The following is a 23,383-nucleotide window of genomic DNA, read 5'->3' as shown; positions in this document are numbered from 1 at the left end:
TTTTTGAATAGCCCAAAGTGTAAAATAATGTTTTTTAGCTCAAATCTAAAAATGACACAGTTCCAGGTCTCAATGGGTTAAAATGACCCCAAACATGTTCGAAAGTGAAATATCCCTTTATCTTGGGGGGGTCCTTGACATGTGTCTGTGGCGTGTCCGTGTCTTCCCCAGTCTGTCTCAGTACAGCGATGAGAACATGATGGACTCCTACAACCTGGCCATCTGCTTCGGGCCCACCCTGATGCCCATCCCCGATGGCCAGGACCCCGTGTTGTGTCAGGCGCACGTCAACGAGATCATCAAGACCATCATCGTCCACCACGAGGTCATCTTCCCCAGCCTGCGCGAGCTGGACGGACCCGTGTATGAGAAGTGCATGGCCGGGGAGGAGTACTGGTGAGAGTTTAGTTCATTTGTTTTGATTGAATCCTTTAAGACCGGGAAAGCATCTGTGTCATTTTAAGATTGTTTTTAGGCTATTCAAAAATGGCAGATCTACAAGCTCGTTACGATATACAAGCTTGTAGATCTGCTATTTTCTTTTAAAATCGTGAACATTTGTGCAATTTGGCCGTTTCTACAAATGTATAGTTTTTTGAAAAAAATGATGTTTCTATATCAGTGGTTCTCAAACTTTTTCATGTCAAGGACCCCCACAATGATATGTATTTGGCGACGGATTACTTATATGATCGATATTAACTTACAGTCTTAAGCTACACAAAGCTGTGATGAGAGATTTAAAAAAATCCGCTTATAATGATAAACCATTTGAAATTGAACATTAGAGACACAGCTCTCATACACAGCTCTTGCAAACCTTTCATACACAGCTAGCATGCACATTTCTCGTCAGTACAAAGTAAACGTACCACCAGCACTCAGAGAGAGAGAGAGAGAGAGAGAGAGAGAGAGAGAGAGTGTGTCAGCGTGACGTTGCTGATTATAGCTGGAATGTGTATTTTATTTCTTTCTTTCACTCAGTGAAGACTTGTTGGAAACTATTCAGAAACTCACTTTTCAACCGTGATATGGTGTCATATTGTTGTACCTGTCGGCTACAAATGATGATAATTATTAAGTTGGACAGACTGGGGGTTGACTGGAGTCGGGCACAGTGGGGTGGTTAACTACTGTCATTCACTATTTTTGGTATTCTTAAGTACACACAGCAAGCAGCCAGACATAACAGACAGCGGTGAAGGGAGATAGCAGCGTGAGAGATATACATAATAAATGGTCATGAATAATTTTTCTTCTTCCCCAAATCATCCTGTGGTCTAAACTGGGGCCGGATACCAGTTTGACACCCCTGATCTCATTTTTTAAATTGATTAAATACTTCATTAGCAAGTTTGTTAACAGCACAGGTAGTGCAGTCAAAGGTTGTTATGCTAAAAGGATAACACAAAAACACTTGTTTCCACTGTGGTCAATGGTACTCAATTCATCAGTGATGTATCTCTGCTGTCGAGCAGAAACCAGCTATGTCCAAAATATAGACTTTTCAGGAAATGAAACATGAAAAAGACACAATACTGCCTCATCAAAGTTGGTATGGTGACTTTATCGTCAGATACTTGAATGCGCCCTCCTTATATTATCATCCCTTTACCCGAAAACAGCTCAAGAGGAGTTAGGGTGTTTTTGACCATTCATGTGTAGATAGGTTTTTTTCCCGTCTGGCTTTGTCATTCGAATCAATGGGGGACAAACCACCTAACTCCACAAGTTGGAGTTAGCTGGTTTGTCCGACAGTTTGAGGACAAGCTCGGCTATTTTCAAATAGCCTATGTATAAAGTAGGGTTCAAGTGGTTAATGTATGTTTTATAAAATCATTTATATCTGCAAAGTAACTACAGTACAACATTTGCCTCTGAGATGTAGTGGAGTAGAAGTGAAAGTATTGAAAATTGGAAATACTCCATTAAGTAAAAGTACCTCAAAATTGTACTTAAGTACAGTACTTGAGTAAATGTACTTAGTTACTTTACACCACTGCCGACACCACCGTGCGACTAGCGTTGACGATGATGTTTTGTTCTGGGATTACTCATTGTTCCGGAGGATCAAACTTAATCCATAACTCATAGGATATGGAATACTAAATGAGGGCATTTATAGAGCAAAGTTAAAGACACTGCGTTAAAGCTAGTTTAGGGATTTATAGAGATTATTTTTCTCAGGATTAAAACCACACAGTGGAATGTGTCTTTATAATCTCTTTTGTATCTTTCCATCTAGTGAGAGTCCCCATAGTGACGCTGGTGCCCTGGACGAGGTAGACAATGGTACCGGACCTAACACCAGTGATGAAGGTGAGCTGTCAGTGTCTACAGTGCTCGTACAGTACAGTACAGTACAGTACAGTACAGTACAGTACAGTACAGTACAGTACAGTATAGTAGTGGTTCTCAATCTTTTTCATGTCAGGGACCCTCAAAATGATATGTATTTGGCCGCGGACCCCCATCTCAAAATATTTTGTTCCAGGGACCCCCCAGAAGTAAAGATGTGTTACAAATGTTTGCTTTAAAATATATATATATTCAAATATTTAGATTTTGATTACTAAACATACATTAACCACTTAAGCTCTATGTATATTTTGGCCATTTGAAAATAGTAGACCTACACGCTTGTAGATCTGCTATTTATTTTCAAAAGATTTGTATACATTTTGAAAACTTGCAATGAGACATTCTGCATAATGAGTACTTTTACTTTTGGTACTTTAAGTATATTTTGACGCCAATACTTTTGTACTTTTACCTAAGTACATTTTGAATTCCGGACTTTCACTTGTAACAAGAGTATATTTCTACATTGCAGTATTGATATTTTTACTTAAGTACTTTTCCCACCACTGTCTGTCGTTTCCAGAACTGGAGCAGATCGAGGCCATAGCTAAATTTGACTATGTGGGTCGCAGTCCCAGAGAACTTTCCTTCAAGAAGGGCGCCTCCCTGCTGCTGTACCTGCGCGCCTCCGAGGACTGGTGGGAGGGCCGCCATAACGGGGTGGACGGCCTCATCCCACACCAGTACATCGTTGTCCAGGACATGTGAGTCTTGAGTCTTTACCAAGGGGCAAACCCCCTTCACTGGAATCGGCTCTATGCACAGCAGCCATATTATCACTTCCTTCACAGGTGTTACCAATGATACTAATGAAGGCTCTGTTCCATTTAGTGTAGCACAGTGGTTCTCAGATTTGTCAATTTCCACAAACCCCTATAACTCTGAGAGTGTACAAATGGAACCAAATGGACCCTTACGGGTCCATTTGGTTCCATTTGTACACTCTCAGAGCTACACACCCGTAAAGGGCCATTTGGGAGTGTTTCCAGTGAGCCAACATGCACAATATCAGCACCCTGACTCTGTCTGACCAAAATGGAACAGAGCCTTCATTAGTGTCATTGGTAACACCTGTGAATGTCTTACAATATGGCTGCTGTGCATAGAGCCTATTGAAGATAATGTAATGTTGAATAACAGCCGATTTCACCCAACAAAGAGAAACAAAGAGAAAGGAGTGTTTTTCTAAAACTCATAAAGGAGGAGTGGACGGGAGTGTCATTTTTTGGGTTGACGTCACAGCCGTCCATTCCTTCTTTCAGGGTCCTAGGATCATTCCTAAGTTGCGTTAGAGCGCGCTCTAAAGATCTACGTCAATGGCGGTCAACGGTTGGATTTGAAATGACGGAGATCTCCGTCAACACTGTTTGTACACTGAGTTAAATTAACAATAAGGATTTGACTGTGCATTATAGCCTTAACGCAATGTGTTTACATTATGAGATTAAAGGATAACTAGGTGTAAACTAATCTAACCTGCATCACCGCACAGTGTGCGAGCCTGCAGTACATTCATTTCAATGACCTCAGCATACAGGGCAAAAACCATGTTTTATATTATTTATGTTGTCTCCCCAAAATCAATATCTATGTGCTCGTTTTGTTGAATCATTTGTACAAATAGTTATTCGATCCTGTACTTTAAGCTTTCCGAGTTGCTATATTGGTCCTAACAAGTCCCATTTGGCCTTTGTGCGGAAAACTGTCTATTGTTGAATTCCCTACCTTGTCCAGAAGCTGTTTGAGGTAATAACAGTGTTAGCTTACATCTGTGCCTTCCCTAGAAACACCTGAGTGCACTGAGTAAATACATATGTTGCTGCTGTCGGTGGAAACCTCATATGTCCGTAACTGTCACTTTTCAGCATTCAAATTAGAAAATAGCAAAAAATAGAATGACGAAGTGCGGCATTCATTTATGAAAAAACAAATGTAACAAGTTAAAATATGAAGATAAGAGGTTTCTGCACGACGGCAACAATGTGTACAACCTAGACAGGGTGTACTTTGCTGTAAAACACACATTGACACAACCTGTGTAAAAGACTGTAGCAGAGTCTTTACTTTCTATGAATACTGAGGCCTGTTGACATTCTGGCAGGCATTCCTAGAGAGCAGCATTAGATACGGAATTACAGCATGGTTTAGCAATTTTACAGTGCAACTGAAAAGCAGGCTTGCTACTGTATATGCAAAAAAAAAAGGAAAGAAACATCAACGAGGAAAATAGGCTCTGTGCACAGCAGCCATATTATCACTTCCTTCACAGGTGTTACCAATGATACTAATGAAGGCTCTGTTCCATTTAGTGTAGCCTTTTAATTTCAAGGACCCCCATAACTCTGAGTGTACAAATGGACCCGTAAGGGTCCATTTGGTTACACACCCGTAAGAGGCCATTTGGAACCCCCTGAAGGAGGGGAACACAATTTTGGTGTAGCAGAGTGTTTTCCAGTGAGCCAACATGCACAATATCAGCACCCTGACAGAATGGAACAGAGCCTTCATTAGTACCATTGACAACACCTGTGAATTTATTCACAATATGATTTAATTTTTCTGAAAATGTACTTAGTTAAGTTGTACTTTTTAATGCTTCATTACTTACTTGAGCATATCCACCACTGATACAGAGTCTGTATGAAAACAAGCAACACATTGCAGACTCTTGACATCCACTCTTCCGCGAATAAGAGCCGGTGCCAAAGTGTAAATGAAACCGCTTCAAGCTATTGTTGTTCCTGACTCTATTAAGCTGCTGAACGCTAATGCTAAGTCTTACTGCAAACAGAGCAAGGTGCAATAAATAAACACGTAGCGCACTTTAATTCTCACGTTTTCTGTTTAAGCCACCATCTTGTCAATGTGTGATGTTTAAAGATGCTTAGGTGTGAAGCTGTCTAGCATCGTGTCAATGATGCTCACGTTTTTGTGATGTCCTTGTTTTCATATGAAGCAACAACAGTGGTGGAAAGTGACATTTCTGACACATTGTGAAAGGTTTTGAAAGAATTTGTGAAATGGCCCATTTGATTCCAATGCTTTTATACTCAAGTCAAATGAATACAGAACTTTTACTGTGTATCGTGGTATTGCTACTTCATCTTAAGTAAAACATCTGAGCACTTCTTCCACCACTGATCATTAGTTTCCCCCCTTTTTCTCCTTGCCACCCACTGGCAGAGACAAATAGCAAATCCAAACTCCTAATTGGCAATTAGCAATAGTCAATAGTCAATAGAGCCTTAAGGATCGGACAGCTACCTCTCATAAAGGACAAAACCGTAAGGTCACTCTCTACTCAAGCCCATTCATTCATTTTCTGCCCTCTTGGCTGTTAATGGATCGACATTCATCACGCGGCAGATGGCTCAATTAAGGCCTAATTAAGAGAGAGCATCTTCTGCTAATCGTTGCCGTTGGGCAGAGACCTTGTATCTCCCCCTTTTTCCGACCTTTTTTTTGTTTTTGTAAATGAATGCCCTACTTTGTTGCGCAAAGAAGCGAAAATAGCTGATCTACAAGCTCACAATGTTGAAGGTGAAAGTGATTAAATTGTTTGGATTTTTTTTTAAATATTGAACTAATTAAAAGTATTAACAAGAGCTTGTTGTGTCTAAATAATAACCACATTGGATCCATTGAAATTAAGGCTATTTGTTTCCCGTTTTTTGGACATACAAGGCAAGACATACAAGGTTTCTGCCCGACATGGATGTAAATCCTCTACCTATTGTCTGGCATCACAAGTAGGCTCCCTAGCAGCGCTTAACCCATTAAGACCGGGAAAGCATCTCTGTTATTTTAGATTTCTTTGAATATTCAAAAATAGCAGATATACAAGTGCCGCGCTAAGAGTTTGTAGATCTGCAACTTTATTTTTAAATGGTGAAAATGTGTGCAAATCTTTGAATGTATATATTTTTTAACATTTGTTAAATATTTAGTTCCAGGGACCCCCAGAAGCAAAGATTTGTGTTACAAATGTTTGGCTTGAAAACATATATTCAATGATTTGCACACATTTTCACGATATAAAATAAATAAATAGCAGATCTACAAGTTCATAGCACGGCACTCAAAGACAATAGCCAAAGACATCTAAAATGACAGAGATGCGTTCCGGGATTGAATGGGTTAAGTGGTTTATTTTGCCTGTAAAAATCGTTGAGGAGGCTCGCGCCTAGACCGACATTTAGCACAATTTGCATATTACGATTTGCATATTGATTGTGAAGGATTTGATTGTTAGGGTGTTTTCTTAGCGCCGGTCAAAGACTTTGCAGACATGGCAGAGGACAAAGGCATCAACCGGGCATATCCCACAGCGGGTTTATTGAGATCTTAAAGCGCGTAAGCCTTGTCTTACGAGTTTGTCGCAACGATGCTGTTGCGCATGAAAAAATAGCCGATCTACAAGCTCACAGCGCATTGCGATGCTGAGCGCTGCGAGCTTGTAGATCTGCTATTTTATCTACCAACCATTTATTTTCTTTCTTTCTTTTTTATGTGGTTGCCTGAGTGGAGTTTCATATGTGTATTTAGTGATCTTTAATATTTCTGTTATTCTTTTAAAATAATTGATTAAGAAATAAACGTATGTTTTTTCGTTCATTTTCGTCTACAGTGACATGCCCAAAATGGACGTCAAGGTTGAGGGTGTTTTTTTTAACCTGGTCCCTGTTGTTTTTTCCAGGGACGACGCGTTCTCAGACAGTGTCCCTCACAGAGGGGACACCGAGGCCACCAGCGGGGGGGCGTACCAAGGGGACAGAGCCCCGTCCAGGAGTGACCACCACACACCCGAGCACCGCTTTGGAGCCGCGCTGGGCAGGTACTGTACACTGACGTTTCTACGCCAGTGTTGCCAGATTCTGTGAGAGAAACAAGCAACCAGGTCTAGGAAAACCAGCTATTTGAAAATAGCAGATTAAAGTATAAAATATGATTTAAGTGGCTGAATGATTGTGACGCTATATTAACTCATTGTGTTGGGGACCCCCTGGTACTCCCCATGGACCCCTGGGGGTCCCCGAACCCCACTTTGAGAACCAATATGCTCTACACACTACACTTTACAGTTCGTCCCATGTGGATTCATGGGACGACATATAGAAGTACATACAGTAGGTATAGAAATGTTCTCTCTCTCAAATATTCTAATATTCATAATTAATGTAGCTAAAGGCTGCACCCTAAAAACATATATCTGATTCCATGTCTGCACACATTCATTCTAGGCAGGCATGTTTATTGTTCACCCTATTTGACATATATTGTGAAATGTTATTTGTATCAAAAGTTAAAGTATGATGTTATTGTATTATATTGTTTTTTCATACAGTATGGGCACTGTTCACAACAAAGCCAGGTGCAGAATAAACAAATACCCTAGCAACCGAAACACAAGTTGCACGGCAACAAGTCCACGTTAGCCCGGTACAATTAAACACTTGAGCGCACAGAGGCCGAAAAAACACAAGTAGCTATTTTTGTGAAAACGACAAAAATATCCATGAATTGAATGCTTCACGGGGTGTGTAATTGATAGTAAATAAGTCATTTTTGGGGTGAACTACTCTTTCCCTCAGAGTGAGAATCCGTTCCGACGGCGCCGCCACGCCTCGCCACAGGAGCGCCGCCGACAGCCACAGCCCCACCCGAGCCGCCTCCGCCGCCGCCGCGGACCCCCACCTCCCGCCCAGAGTCATGCCCCGGCCCTGCAGTCCGCACAACAAGATGGCGGCCCTGGCGGCGGCGAGCAGAGGAGCGCCCCCCACGGACAGCCCGGAGAAGCGGCGGAACCTGGCCACGTTCGGCAGCGCGGGCAGCATCAACCACCCGGACAGGAAGGCGTTCGCCGACAGCCACTCGCTGAGGTCGTCGCCCGCCGCCACTCGCCACGCCAGCCTGGGCGACCACAAGACCCTGGAGGCCGAGGCACTCGCCGAGGTGAGCGCCTAGTGGTGGAAAGTAACCTACTCGAGTGCTGTACTTGAGTACAATGTTGAGGTGTTATTACTTTAGTGGAGTATTTCCAGTTTTTAGTACTTTTACTTCTACTCCACTAGGCTGCATCTCAGGGGCAAATATTTTTACTCCACTACAATTATTTGAAAACTTTAGTTACTGTGCAGAATATACTTTGCAGATATAAATTATTATATCATAAAAACATACATTAACCCCCTAGCCCTACAGATCTACAAGCTCACAACGTGTCGCATCGCGACACGTTGTGAGCTTGTAGATCTGCTATTTTCAAACGTTTTAGTACTTTTACTTTTGGTGCTTTTAAATATATTTTGATGCCAATACTTTTGTACTTTCACTCAAGTAACATTTTGAGTAGATTCGTTGATATTCAAAAAGTGTATTATATATATTATATATTATAAATATTAAAGAAACTTGCTTCTCAGGAATTCAAAATAATCAAAAAAGTGGTTGATGGAATAATCCGTGAGAAAATACTGGATGGTTGCATCCCTAGCATGGACAGTGGAACGGTCAGATACAAGGCAAACTGCATTGATTCTGTCAACTCGGCCATGATGGAACAGACTCTCCCAGCAATACTGCACGTCCTCTCTTTTAATGGACCCATTTTCTAACTGCGCAGCCGTTTTGGGAGTTTATGCAATTGAGTTAATGATAGAAAATGTAACTGGCTTTGGAGGCCAGCCAAGGCATTAGGAATGAGGCGGAGAGGACGAACGGCACTCAAGTAACTACCGTTCAAAAGTCTATAGAAGTGTCTTTTATGGGTCCCTTTGAAGTCCATTTTCAGAGAGGACTTTAGGTCAAACGTTCATAATAGATTGTGGATTTATGGTTTTCTGTTTTCACGTTTGAAGTGGAGGAATGCTGTATGCTGGCCAGTGGTGGACGAAGTAGCCTGATTTTAAGTAAAAGTAGAAGAGGCCAGTGAGCTCAGTGGCCTTGTGGTTTGAATGTCCGCCCTGAGATTTGGAGGTCTGGGTTTGATTCCCCGGCGTCATACCAAAGACTATAAAAATGAGACCCAGTGCCTCCCCACAGACAGAAGCTGCGTGGAGCTTCAGTCTGAAATATAGGCTCTATGCACAGCAGCCATTTTGGAGAGAAATTGGGCCTCTTCTTACTTCCTTCACAGGTGTTACCAATGATACTAATGAAGGCTCTGTTCCATTCTGGTCAAACAGAGGCAGGGTGCTGATATTGTGCATGTTGGCTCACTAGAAACACTAGTGGGTCTCAAAGTGTGGTCCAGGGACCCTCATGGTTCCTTGAGGGGGTGTAACTCTGAGAGTGTACAAATGGAACCAAATGGACCCTCCCGGGTCCATTTGGTTCCATTTGTACACTCTCAGAGTTATGGGGGTCCTTGAAATTTAAAAGTGTGAGAACCACTGTGCTACACTAAATGGAACAGAGCCTTCATTAGTATCATTGGTAACACCTGTGAAGGAAGGGGCCCAATTTGTTTCCAATATGGCTGCTGTGCATAGAGCCTATTGGCTGCAGTGTCGGCGATTACAAAGGGGACGGGATTCGAATTTCCCTAAACCAATCACAAGAGATCCACGGATCCGCCTCCATCTGACGTCATCGCACAGCTTGTTTCAGCAGATATTCGCTGATTGGCTTGCCGCTAGACCCACCCCCACCTCCGACTCTCATTGGACGGTATTTTTTGTATCGAAGAAAGTCCTAGGCTCACATTTCAACACCAAGAGGGGCAGTCCACTCAAGAGAGTGGGCGGGGTCTATGGTTTAGAACCAGGCTACCGGTATTCAACATTTTGAATACCCTGCTGTTGGTTGAGTAGGAAGGAGTAGGCTGGTACCAAGGTTGGTTGACCCTGCGTTATGTCATTTGCTCTGGATAAGCATGCCTTAACCACCTAAAGTTTAAACCCTCTACTCTTAATGGAATGGACCTGAGTTGCAACTGTACTTGGTCGGCTGTTGTTTCCTTCTACCCCGAATCTCTTCGCCAGAAATAACAAATAATTCTAAACCGGTGGATTCTGTGCCAACGTGTCTCTTATTCTCATTGTTAGATCCTGAGCCTGCTAGTAGTGAGAGCTTCATAAGCCTTAAAAAAATTGTGTGACACTCAATATTTTCCCTGCCCTACATATTTAGCATAGAAAGTAACTTCGAGTTTGCAATTCTTTAGAGTAGAGAAACAACTTTAGTTGTCGCTACGCTATACGCTCCGCTTTGGGAGCTTGTACATCAGTTATTTCTGGCGAATAGCCTCAAGTGGTTAATTATAATTGCCAAACGTTGTGTTCCTTCCAATGTCGGTTCAGGACATCGAGAAGACCATGAACACGGCGCTGCACGAGCTGCGCGAGCTGGAGCGGCAGAACGTGGCCAAGCACGCCCCGGACGTGGTCCTGGACACCCTGGAGCCCCTCAAGCAGCACCCGCTGCCCCCGGTGGTGGGAGGAGGGCCCCAGCCCCAGCCCCACCACCAGGAGCCCCCCGGGAGCCCGCTGCACACCATGGTGATCAGGGACCCGGACGCGCTCCTGCGGCGCAGCAGCAGCAGCTCCTCCTCGGAGACCATGTCCACGTTCAAGCCCGCCCTGTCGGGGGCGGCGCGGCGGCCCAGCGCGCCTCTGAGGCAGCCGCCCGTGCGGCCCGTGAGGCCCGCGCCCGTGCTGGGACAACTGGGGGGACAACAGGGGGGGGGGACGCACCGCTCCAGCAGCTCCAGCTCCTCCGGTCTGGGCAGCCCCGGGATCACGCCCACGGAGAGGGTGTTCCCCAAGGCGCCGTCTCCGTCCCCCTCCACTTCTTCCACCTCCTCCGACAAGCAGGGTAACATGTGAGAGAGAGGCCCCGTATGGTGGTCCCCCGATGGGGTATGATCTGAAGGATCATCCACCCCAACCAGAAAATACATACGCTATCTGTGAGGAGAATGTGCAGGGTTCCTTTTGTAAAAAAATAAATATATATATATATATAAAATAATAATACATGGGGGGTGGGGGTCATTTTTTTCTTAACCACTCAAGCCCTATATATGTCTTTGTAAGACAAATGGTGATAATAGCCGATGTAAACAGATGCGACGCGTGAAATGTCAGACTGGCTATTCTTGCAATTTTTTTTTATTGAAATTAAACATTGGAAAATAATTGAAAAATCTAGAAAATCTTTGACAAAAAAAAGTGGAAAATTAACAGTTTTAGCTAAACAAAATGCATGTATTCAGTCTGTCCAGAAGCAGGGATAAAAACACATCCCTAACGTCCATAACAATGAATGACCAGAGGGGGATGTCAAAAGCAGGTGCATGGACCCCCTCACCCCACCCCCTCCAAAGCGAATCGAACCCTGCAAATACGTACCACTAATGTTGTATTCCCAGTCTAGGTATACTGACACGTGTTCAAATATCACAGTGAGAGAGGACTCGAATCTAGTACAAAGATTCATTTCAGATAATCACCCGTTTTGTCTGTGACGGGTGCGGTAGTTATGCTTTAGACGTGCTGGATGACAAAGGGACGCACTGGAAAAAAGACTTCTCTGCACTGAAACCTACGAGATCTCCCCCTGCAACTTCTCATTGAAATGTTATTGAGACACTGTCTGGTGAAGAGCCTGACCCATGCCACAAATTTTGGGTTACGATCCCAATTCTGAAGAGTCCTAGACCACCGATGTTTTTGACCACTATATTCTCCAAAAAAAGTGTAACATTTACCAATCTATTTGATGAAATCTAACTTTAATGTACAATTTGGGAACACAGGGGTCTTCAACAGGGGGTCCGGGATCCCTAGGGGGTCCTCAGAGTTACTATTGGGGGGGCCGCCAAATCTTTGTGTAATTGGATTATTTATTTTTACATTAACCACTTGAACCCTATTATCCCTATTCTGAAGAGGACTTGAGCCAAAAATAGCCGATCTACAAGCTCACAACGCCTCGCAGCGCGGTCTTCAAAACGTTGAAGACCCCCCTGACTTACAGCATATGCAAAAAATAAAAAAGAAACAAATAAACACACAATAAACAGCAGATCTATTAAGCTCACAATGCGTTGTGTTGTGATGCGTTGTGAGCTTGTATATCAGCAGTCTGTTTTTGTTTTTACTTAAAAATATGTTCTCCTATATAATGGCATGCCCAAAATAGGCACGCCAGTTTGAGAGTGGTTCGGCAACTTAATAGGCTCTAGGCACAGCAGCCATATTATCACTTCCTTCACAGGTGTTACCAATGATACTAAAGAATGCTCTGTTCCATTTAGTGTAGCACAGTGGTTCTCAGATTTTTCAATTTCCACGACCCCCATAACTCTCATTTGTACTCTCTCCGAGTTACAGATCCATAAGGGGCCATTTGGAAACCCTTTAAGGAACCATGAGGGTCCCTGGACCCCAAATTTTAGACCTACTTGTGTAACAGAGTGTTTCCAGTGAGCTATCAGCACCTTGACTCTGTTTGACCAGAATGGAACAAAGCCTTCATTAGTATCATTGGTAACACCTGTGAATGTCTTCACAATATGGCTGCTGTGCATAGAGCCTGTTGTCCATCAAAAAAGTGAAATAATGGCCGAAATACCGACCAAACCAGTCTGGCTCTGGGTAGATTGTCAGACACTTAATCCAGTCATCTCTCCATATAGAAATATTAGCTGTGTTACCTCGAAGAAAAGAAGTAAACACGTTTCCTCTTAGAATTAAAGAGACTAATGCACTTATAAACTCTATGGGGACTTGTCCTGCGTTTTGTTAGATTCTGTGTTTGCATATTATTGACCAAGTCGTGCTAGAATCAAGGCATAGGATATCGTCGCTCTCGGGTGGAAACCTTGTGTCCAAAACCGTTAGGGAAATGGGGGGAAAAAAGAATCTGTGTTACAACGGATCCAATGTAGTTATTATTTAGTCACTCAAGCTCTTGTTGATACTTTGCATTGGTTCAATATTTATCAACTTTCACTTTCATCATAAAAAAAGTAAAACACATAGCAGGTTGCTATTTTCGCTACCTTTGCGTGACACTCTTATTACGATGAAGTAGGTCATTAATTTACAAAAAATTACAAACATAAAAAAAAGAAATATGGAGGTATACAAGGTTTCTTCGAGACAGCGACCATATGAGAATATCACTGAAGCTATACATAATGACTCAACCGCACATAATCAGTACGGCCTTCGTGGGAAATTGTACCATACATACATACATACATGGGATTGCTTACTATTGACGGTGTTCATTGCCTATCTCAGCGATTCTCAACCTGTGGGCTGGGGCCCTCCGGTGGGCCATGGGGATAGTGCAAGTGGGCCCCCAAATAACTGGCAAAAAAGAAGATTTTAATTTAAAATAAACATTAATACTAAAAAAATATATCATAGAATGTTTTCTTAACCCATTAATACCTGGAACGCATCTGTGTCACTTTAGATTTCTTTGGCTATTCAAAACTAGCAGATATACAAGCTCATAGCGCGGCACCGAGTGCCGCGCTATGAGCTTGTAGATCTGCTATTTTTGAAAAATGTTGAAAAAAAAATGTTTTTCCAAAAAAATGTTAGGAGTTAGAAAACATTTTTAAGAATCGCCTCAGGTCTTAATGGGTTAAAAAACGTTTAAAAAAATACGCGGCCCACCCATTCCGACCACTTAACACGGCAGCCGAAGAATGGGTGGGCCGCGAACACTTTCAAGATTGTCTAAGTGGGCCCTGATCCAGAAAAGGTTGAGAACCACTGGCCTATCTTTAATAAGGATTATGAATATATATATATACTGTATGTGAGTTGAATAGGTACGTTCTGATTTGAAAATATGCTTACTGCTAATGGTGACTTGTATAAATGACAATGTATGATAGGAAACAGGATATATTATTATCAACCGTAGTGGGTAGATTTTGTAACTTTTATCCTTGCACAAACAATAACAAGACAATAATAAATCTCAGAAACGTTACGGAGCTGCTCTGCGTCTGTCACAGTTTATTCTTAATGTATGTTGTACTCACGGGTGGACAGTAACACTGTACATATACTCGAGTAGCTACTGTGTTTAAGTAAAAATACAGTAGGGGTCACCCCAGACCCCACTTTCAGAACCAAATGTTCTACTACACCACTGGTCGTAAAGTAACGTACAGTAAAAGTAAGTACATTTACTCAAGTACTGTACTTAAGTAAAATGTTGCAGTACTTACTTTACTCGAGTATTTCCAATTGTCTTTACTTTTACTTCTATTGCACTATCTCGGAGGCAAATATTGTACTTTTACTCCACTACAATTATTTGACAACTCTAGTTACTAGTTACTTTGCAGATATAAATGATTACATTATAAAACATACATTAACCACTTTAGCCTTATGTTATACCCAAAGGCTGTTTGATCTACAAGCTTTTACTTTTGGTACTTTAAGTACATTTTGATACCAATACTTTTGTACTAGTACATTTTTTATTCTGGACTTTTACTTACTTGTAACAGAGTACTTCTACATTGCCGTATTGATACTTTTACTTAAGTAAAACATTTAAGTACCACCACTGGTTATACTACAATTAATCACAAACATCCAAGGCATGCAGATGGAGTGTCCACATAGTTAGACTTCTTCCTGTGTATTGAAAACAAAACGTTTGAACATATTGAAGGAAAACACGACTACATGTGTCAAATTGTGAACACAATGGATACTGGTTGTGATTTAAAAAGCCTGGCCAGTGATCAGTCATTATGAATATGCACCATATGGGCGTGAAACCACTGTGTGTGCGTGTGCGTGTGCGTGTGCGTGTGCGTGTGCGTGTGCGTGCGCGTGTGTGTGTGTGTGTGTGCGTGCGTGTGCGGGTGGGTGGGTGGATGTGTGTGTGGCAAGGAGCTCCATCAATATACATCTACCGTCTCCCTTAACAGGGCTATATACGACGGACTAGTAGCACCACCAAGTGGCCAAAATGAGACCTCACAGGATATTTTAAGGGGGGTTTTAGTGATGATCTCCACATATCAACTCACTTGAAAAAAGAAACAACACAGACAGACAGACAGACAGACAGACAGACAGACAGACAATTAGACAAGGAGTCAATAAACAGTTAACAATGGTAATGCATAAATGACAGTAACTAGACCATACCCGGTCGACGCATCCGTGGGGGGATATGCGCACATGATCTGGCAACCCGGGAGGAAGTTCGTCCCATAGCTTGGCAGCCCCGTAACCATGGCGACATTCTTTGACACAAAAGCGCTAATAAGAAGCTGAGATTTGGTGAAATTGAAAAACGGGCTTCACAGTTAAGTTCAGATGGTAATGGTCAATGGCTGTGTGCAAAATCAGAGCAATTGGTCCAGCCACTGAGGAGAACCGGGTATCTTCACATACTCACGTACTCACCTACTCACCTACGCACCACTACAGAGGTTACTAGAATTATAGTAGGATAGTAGGATAATAATTTAAAGAATATATAATCAAAAGAATAAAAAATGATGGGAAATTTACGTTTTGTAAAACCACAGTACTAGTTCCAGCATGTCAAACAAAATAATAATTCATAATAAAGTAAATGAGAATATTCATATGTTTACAATGGAATACCCACTACACAGAGGTAAGACGTAAGGCACAGTTAGTCGTTCTATAGACAAAAGTCTGGCAAACTGCCGCAAACCTCAGTATACAGTGTACCCACAGCAGCCTACTTTTAAGAAAATACATAACCACACAGGTGTAATAAGCAAGGGATAATTAATGGGGTGCAGGTCATTATTGAGAAATAAACCCTGACAGGGTGATTAGACTTATTCCTCAATAATGACCCGCTCCCCATTTATTATCTTCCTTATTGCATGGAAATGAATAAATTGACCCAAAAGTAACAAAACGTAATAACATGGCCTATTACACGGGTTGGTTGATGAATGCTTGATTCTGATTGGTCAATCACTGAATTCAGCAATGTGTTATCCTATTTAAAAATTGCCTAGAGGGTGGGTGGACCTCGGACCGCGGTCGCAAACGTAACACCCGGACAGAGGCGAACCGTTGCTCCGATCCGCACCAAACAACGAAACACCAAAATACTGTTCAGGGGTCTGCCATCAGAATACTCCCACCAGGGGCCACGTGTTGCCCCCAGGGGCCATGTCAAGGGCCCCTGGGGCCACAGGTACACCGTTGCTCCAATCCGCACCAAACATGGCACAAATGCTATACAGGGGTCTGCCATGAAACATTTTCACACCCAAAAAAAATAAATTGCACTACAGCAGTGTTTAACACTTCAAATGGCCATAACTCGGTGACAAATAATAGGCTCTATGCACAGCAGCCATATTGGACAGAAATTGGGCCCCTTCCTTGCTTCCTTCACAGGTGTTACCAATGACACTAATGAAGGCTCTGTTCCATTTAGTGTAGCACAGTGGTTCTCAAACTTTTTAATTTCAAGGACCCCCATAACTCTGAGAGTATACAAATGGAACCAAATGGACCCTCCCGGGTCCATTTGGTTCCATTTGTACACTCTCAGAGTTACACCCTCTCAAGGAACCATGAGGGTCCCTGGACCACACTTTGAGACCCACTAGTATTTCTAGTGAGCCAACATGCACAATATCAGCACCCTGACTCTGTTTGACCAGAATGGAACAGAGACTTCATTAGTATCATTGGTAACACCTGTGAAGGAAGTAAGAAGAGGCCCAATTCTTCTCCAAAATGGCTGCTGTGCATAGAGCCTATTGCTCTGATCAGCACAATAGACTGTAGGACTGAAGGCCGCGTAGCAGCCTGGACATCTTGTTTTTGAATAATGACCACCGAACTCAACAACAGACCGCTGTCTAATCCAAGCACCTGCTCATATCAGTCAATATCAAATGCTTGATGTTTATCCAACATGGCAGCTATGTAAACAAACATGCAATGTCATTTACAGCTAAACATTGCTCTCAAGAATGTTTTTTAACATTCTTGTCTAGTGTCTATTTCTAAACATTTGAGATGAGACATAGACAATCCAGTAACCAAATATTGATTCTATTTTATGAACACTTACAGTACCCTTGTTTTCCGAGGCAATGGTGTTGCACTGTACTCACTTGGCATTAACTAATGGAATGATGTCATCACCATAAGCAATGAAATTCTTATTAAAAAAACATGTAATAAGTGGGATAGCCACTTCCCATTGATTATCCCTTGCATAGCATAGAAAATGATTATTCAATCACCTCTATGTTCAACAGCAACCAAAGTTATGTCCACCTGTGGTTGTTAGAATGCCATTTCTACAGTAAAGCTCTGAATAAACTACTAGTGTCTATTACAAAGACCTACTTTGGCTGTACTTGTGAAACTACTCCAATAAAACGCATGCTCAATGTAATAAGTCAATACCATCGTACATTCATGAAATTACAAATAGTAGATGTAATGGCTCATGTTATACATTGTGCTGTACAGATATAATGTTTTATCATTGAATTGTTTTATGGATTTTAAAACTGCTGTTCATGTAGGCCTACAGCAGTACACTGGTCATTAGCTACACCTTTAAATCAGCATCTTTAAACTTTAATATTCAATTTAAATGTTTAAATATTTGACACAATTGGCCTCTAAGACTTTTGATAGGAGTCAAATGGTGTAACCGAATGAAAAGTACCTCCAAATTGTACTTACTGTAGGTATAATACCTGAGTAAATGTACTTGGTTACTTTCCACTGCAATAGACCCAAGTGTGTCATATCCACACCTAGCACAACCAGGCTAACCCAGCAGGGGGAGCCATATTCACACATAAAGTAGATTGCTACAGTACAACATCAGTTTTAAAAAGACACTATATGATGGAAGCACAAACAGCAGACCACAATTCTATTAATAGGAAACAAGCAAATTAAATCTCATTCAAGCCATTGGGAATGAGAGTATGAAGGGAGTTTGTTCAATATGACAATCCTACAATATAAGAAAAAGGCCTGTATTCTGACTTGGGTAAAAGTACAAAAGTTTTGATATCAAAATATACTTACAGTACCAAATTAAGAGTACTACACTTTTTCAAAAGTTGTAGAACCTTAAAAAAAAAAAGCTAAACTACAAGCTCACACACAACATGTCATGATGCAACGCGTTATGATCATTTGATCAGCTCTTTTCAATTTTAATCTGCAAAGTAACTAGTACCTTCAGATGTCAAAAAGTACAATATTTGCCTCTGAGATGGAGTGGAGTAGAAGTATAAAGTATCAAAAAATGGAAATACTCAAGTAAAGTAAGAGTATCTCAAAATTGTACTTAAGAACACTACTTGAGTAAATGTAGTAAATGACATAATTATGAACTGTCTCAATGACCCCAATTAGCTGTGCATGTCCTTTTTGCCTTCTTATTATTATTTACTTCCACTTCTCTGGACTTTTGTGTCCAAAAGTGTTCCTTCCTATTATTTTAAAATAGTGAAGATAACCGATCTACAAGCTCACAACAACAATTCAGAACCTCTGCCTCAATTTTTCACATGGGCCTGTTATAGCGGCACCTGGAGGCCGATTTGTGCAAAACCCATTTTTTTACATTACTCCTACAGATTTTATCCAAACATCATGCAAATCGGTACACAGTATCTTTATAGTCATGTGATCAACACGGATCTGTCCGATTTCCCATATTCCATCCTCATTGGCTAAGGTTGGCTTCCAATGTTTGCAGGATTGGTCCGAAATGCCTCAAATCATGAACGCAGCTTGGGATTTCCGTGAAATTTCACAAACACATTCCCACTAGGCCAAGGAAGAAATGCCACCTTTTTTCACATGGCCTGTTATAGCGCCGTCAAGGGTCCTATGTTCCCCGGGTCCTATGTTCCCCGCTTTCCTAGGGAGAGCGGGAAATATAGGACCTAACCTAAACCTAACCCTAACCCTAACCTTAGTGGGGGAACATAGAACCCGGGGAACATAGGGATGACCCCCCACCAACAGGTCTAATTTAGCAAAACACATATGAATGCAGTGTCCGATTGCCTTGAACGACCTAAGAATAAATGGCACCCTTTTCACATTGGCCTATTATAGCGCCACCAGGAGGCCACAATAACGTACCTGACCTGGCGGAGACCTGTGCTCCGAGGAGCAGTTAGTTAGTGCGAGTAATTTTACTTTTGGTACCCTAAGTATATTTTGATGCCAAAACTTTGACTCAAACTTATTTAATTTCTTTCAATTTAGACATTTAACCTGAGTGGTCAAGGTCAAGGTCTTTATTAATGGTATGATGTTACTACTTCTTCCAACACATTTTGAGCATTGCTGAGATAAAAGTCGCTGAAAAAGTAGTTTAAATTAAAAGCGCCTTCATTCATTTCCATAATTGGATTTTCCATGCTCTGATCAAAGCGGGCTGTTGATTGACTTGTGCCTTTTCCCTAAGGCTGGCCAAGCGCTCAAAGTTAGCTTTAATCAGTTTTAGATGAAAGTGAGGTTTTAGAAAAGGTCTCCGCTCCGGTATTCAATTCATTCAGTCCAAAGGACCCCAATGGAAACAAGCCATGGTGCTTTCTTGGGTTTAAAATCCTCTTAACAGACCTTGTATTGAACTGTACTTCCCCGTGCTTGTCTTTGCAAACTGTTAATAAAGTATCAATAAATCAATCAATCCGCCAGGACCGGTTAGCTACCCAGGGCTGTGTCAATCGAGGCGTTCAGCCATCAGGACACGAGGAAGGAATCAGGACGCTAGGGTTCATGTGGTTCAGGTATTACCAAAGAAAATGACAAAGGCCTTTAACATAAGCTCTTCTGTAACTTTAGCTCTTCTGGTCTGACTCTGTAACTATTTTAACATGAATAGGGCTGGAAACTCTTGAAATAGGCCAATCTACAAGTTCACAACTTGTCGCATTGGGCTGTTCCCAAGGGTTCTATACTTGATCTCCTCCTATTTTGCTTTGATGTGGTGTTTGTCAGATATATGGTTTGCCAGCAGTAAAGTGTCACTTGAACACATCATGTGGGATGATAGAGCGGGGAAAGTTGGAATCATGGATGCAACTCCAACTGGAAACTTTTTGAAAAGAGCCAGAAGTCTGTGTCTTCCTCTCTCTCTGTATCTCTCCCTCTCTGTACACACACACACACACACACACACACACACACACACACACACACACCCTTGTGTACTTAAGAATACCAAAAATAGTGAATGACAGTGGTTAAACACCCCACTATGCCCGACTCCAGTCAACCCCCAGTCTCTCGAACTTAATAGTTATTATCATTTGTAGCTGACAGGTGCCAAAATATGCCAAAATATCACGGTTGAAAAGTACGTTTCAGAATAGTTTCCCACAAGTCTTCACTGAGTGAAAAAATATAAATAAAATACACATTCCAGCTATAATCAGCAGCTTCACGCTGACACACACACACACACACACACACACACACACACACACACACACACACACACACACACACACACACACACACACACACACACACACACACACACACACACACACACACACACACACACACACACACACACACACACTATTTTGTTAGTTGACCACATGTTTTGTTAGTTTTGTTAGTTGACCACATTGATTGATTGATTGATTGTGTCAAGAAAACTCTGCTAAAAGGGATGACACAAAAAGCCCCAAGGGGCTTGTTGCCATTGTGGTCCATTGTACTCAATTCATCAGTAAGACATACAATACATTAAATAACGGCAAAAGCTCCAGTAAGCAGCAAAAGATAGATATCCAGTAAAAAGAGGTGGGGGTGAGTTGTTAGGGGATAGGATTCTAACTTTCTAAGTCCAGTTGTGCTTTGAGGTCAGATGTGTTTTGAGGTTAGTTTTAAGTGGACATGAAGTCAAGACATGAGGTCCGCTCTTTCTTAAGTCTGCTCCGAGGCTGACTTACACGGGGCCAAAGCTTGCGTATGTTAACCTCAAATAAATATTTATGTGCCTCAACACAAAGAAAAAAGAAAGAAAAAAGATGTCAATGATCTATTGCTTGGATGCATATTATAGCTTAAACATGATGCAATTTCAACCCATTTTTATTTAGTTTCAGTTGACGCATTTGGAGCTGAATTATTAGTTCCCTCAGCGTGTCCTCCATTTCCAATTCCAATGTAGTGGAGGGTTCGTCCAAAGGACAGAATCCCCTAAGTAATCAATAAAGCTCTGATCAAAATGATCGGATATTCCAGCATCTTTTTACCTTGGCTAAGGTGAGTGAGCGATTGTTATATAATATCAATTCCAAGTTGTATCCAGCCTTGTGAAGTTAACTTTAAAAACAAACTTCTTATTTTCATTACACTTGAGAGTCGGCTATTTACTTTACAAACGTTTAATCGTGTGAGGGACTCGCTTGCGCTGAACTACAAGTTGACAACGGTCCACCGCATTGTCAGCTTGAAGGTCTGTCCCTTTTGCAGCGTGATGACGTTTTTCATCTGACGTTATATATTCCCGTTTGCCTTTTATGGTCTTAAATGGGGTGTGGAAGAATGCAAAGGATCTCCACGAGCACGCGCCTCTGACTGTCAGACAAAAATGAGGAACACATGGGATCCGCACATTTCGGGCATTTACACACGAGTTGATGAATCGCACCTCAGTTTTTGCTTAAAGAAAATACACCCTCCTTTGGTCACTTTATTTACACGCTATTTACGTCCAGCTTAGTGAATCGGGTGTGTACCGATTTGCGCGATGTTTGGACAAAATGTGTAGGAGTAATATCAAAAGGGTACCAGGGAGTGTGCACGCAAAGTTTCACGCCGTTTGATCCACCGGTGCCGGAGATTACAGACTATGCTGGAGGGACATATGTACAGAGTCAACAGACAGGGGCGAAAACATCTCTTGTCTCGGTTATAGGCGAAGACAACAAGAAAACAGGGACATTTACTTGTGAGTCACGACCCATTAATATTGGTCTGCGATCCACAAATGGTTCCCAACCCACTGTTTGGGAACCCATGATGTACAGTATGTACTATGTCACACTCTCTGCACATTTGTCCAGCAGAGGGTGCCCGAAAGCACTCCAGATGAAAGACAATAAGCCACATAGTGGACAGTGAGGAAGTATACATTTACAGTAGCCTACTGCACTTAAGTTCATTCATTGTGTATCTGTACTTTACTTGAGTATTTGTATTTTCCGATACATTCACTCCACTGCACTAGAAAGACAAATACATTTCAGATTACAGATTCAATTTATCCCCCGAGCAAGCACATACAAATGTCAGCACTTGCGCAGGAAACCGGGTTCAAATCCAGGGTAGAAGAGGAAAGTCACATAGTGAAAATAGCAGAATTATGAACTCAAATTGCAATGCGTTACATTTCTGGAAAATATTTGAAATATTTTTGAAAATTACATGAATATGGTATCAACATGCTGGCTTGTGATGGACATTTTCCTCAAACAATGTTTTTGCCACATACACAATGAGTCAATAATATTACCATAAATACTAAATGTTTACTAGTGCAGTAGACACAATGGAGAACACATGCTGTGTTTTTAAAGAGGGAGAGTGGTTAGTCCTCATCCCTTTGTACTTTATTTTATGAAGATAGTAAGTAGGCAATGTGTAACCCAGTTTTAAAAAATTGCTTTAAAGGTCAATTATTTAAGTAATAAGTATTGTTGTTATTTCCATGGCCATCTCTGGACTTTTGTCTACTTTATGAGGCGCAGTTTACGGAGCTAGTTCAGGCCAGGCAACTCATGGGATTGGGCCAACCGATCAGGTGACTAGTCACATGCACTTTTCTCCTGGTCGGGTGGGTATAGGTACTGCGCTGTTACCTGCTCACTCTGGCTTCCCTGTCTAGCTGAGCTGACGTGCCGTCACTACTGCTGCTCTGCTGCCTGATATCCTGCTGTACCGTCCGCTGCTCGCTTACCTGCATGCTGCCGCCCATGAATAGGCTCTATGCACAGCAGCCATATTATCACTTCCTTCCCAGGTGTTAC

At 41.9% G+C, this 23,383-nt stretch overlaps 1 protein-coding gene and 1 long non-coding RNA gene across 7 annotated transcripts in view; one reads left to right on the top strand and one right to left on the bottom strand.

Moving 5' to 3' along the window:
* Nucleotides 1–13,339, top strand: part of LOC311049647 (SLIT-ROBO Rho GTPase-activating protein 3-like) — a 108,200-nt gene extending 94,861 nt beyond the window's left edge. For all 6 annotated transcript variants that reach the window (XM_084063396.1, XM_084063395.1, XM_084063394.1 and 3 more), the window contains 6 exons: nucleotides 172–396; nucleotides 2,246–2,319; nucleotides 2,885–3,065; nucleotides 7,058–7,195; nucleotides 7,953–8,313; nucleotides 10,662–13,339. In XM_084063396.1, coding sequence (XP_083919522.1) covers nucleotides 172–396; nucleotides 2,246–2,319; nucleotides 2,885–3,065; nucleotides 7,058–7,195; nucleotides 7,953–8,313; nucleotides 10,662–11,186 — 1,504 coding nt within the window. In that variant the 3' untranslated portion in view covers nucleotides 11,187–13,339. The remainder of the gene's footprint in view (nucleotides 1–171; nucleotides 397–2,245; nucleotides 2,320–2,884; nucleotides 3,066–7,057; nucleotides 7,196–7,952; nucleotides 8,314–10,661) is intronic.
* The window catches only part of LOC311049673, a 388,479-nt gene that overhangs the window by 129,182 nt on the left and 235,914 nt on the right, over nucleotides 1–23,383 (bottom strand). The window lies entirely within an intron of this gene.

This window comes from Gymnoscopelus microlampas (genome assembly GCF_963454915.1).
Source record: "Gymnoscopelus microlampas genome assembly, chromosome: 7".
Classification (NCBI taxonomy): domain Eukaryota; kingdom Metazoa; phylum Chordata; class Actinopteri; order Myctophiformes; family Myctophidae; genus Gymnoscopelus; species Gymnoscopelus microlampas.
Note: the sequence above shows the minus strand (reverse complement) of the source record. Positions and strands in the feature narration are given on the sequence as shown.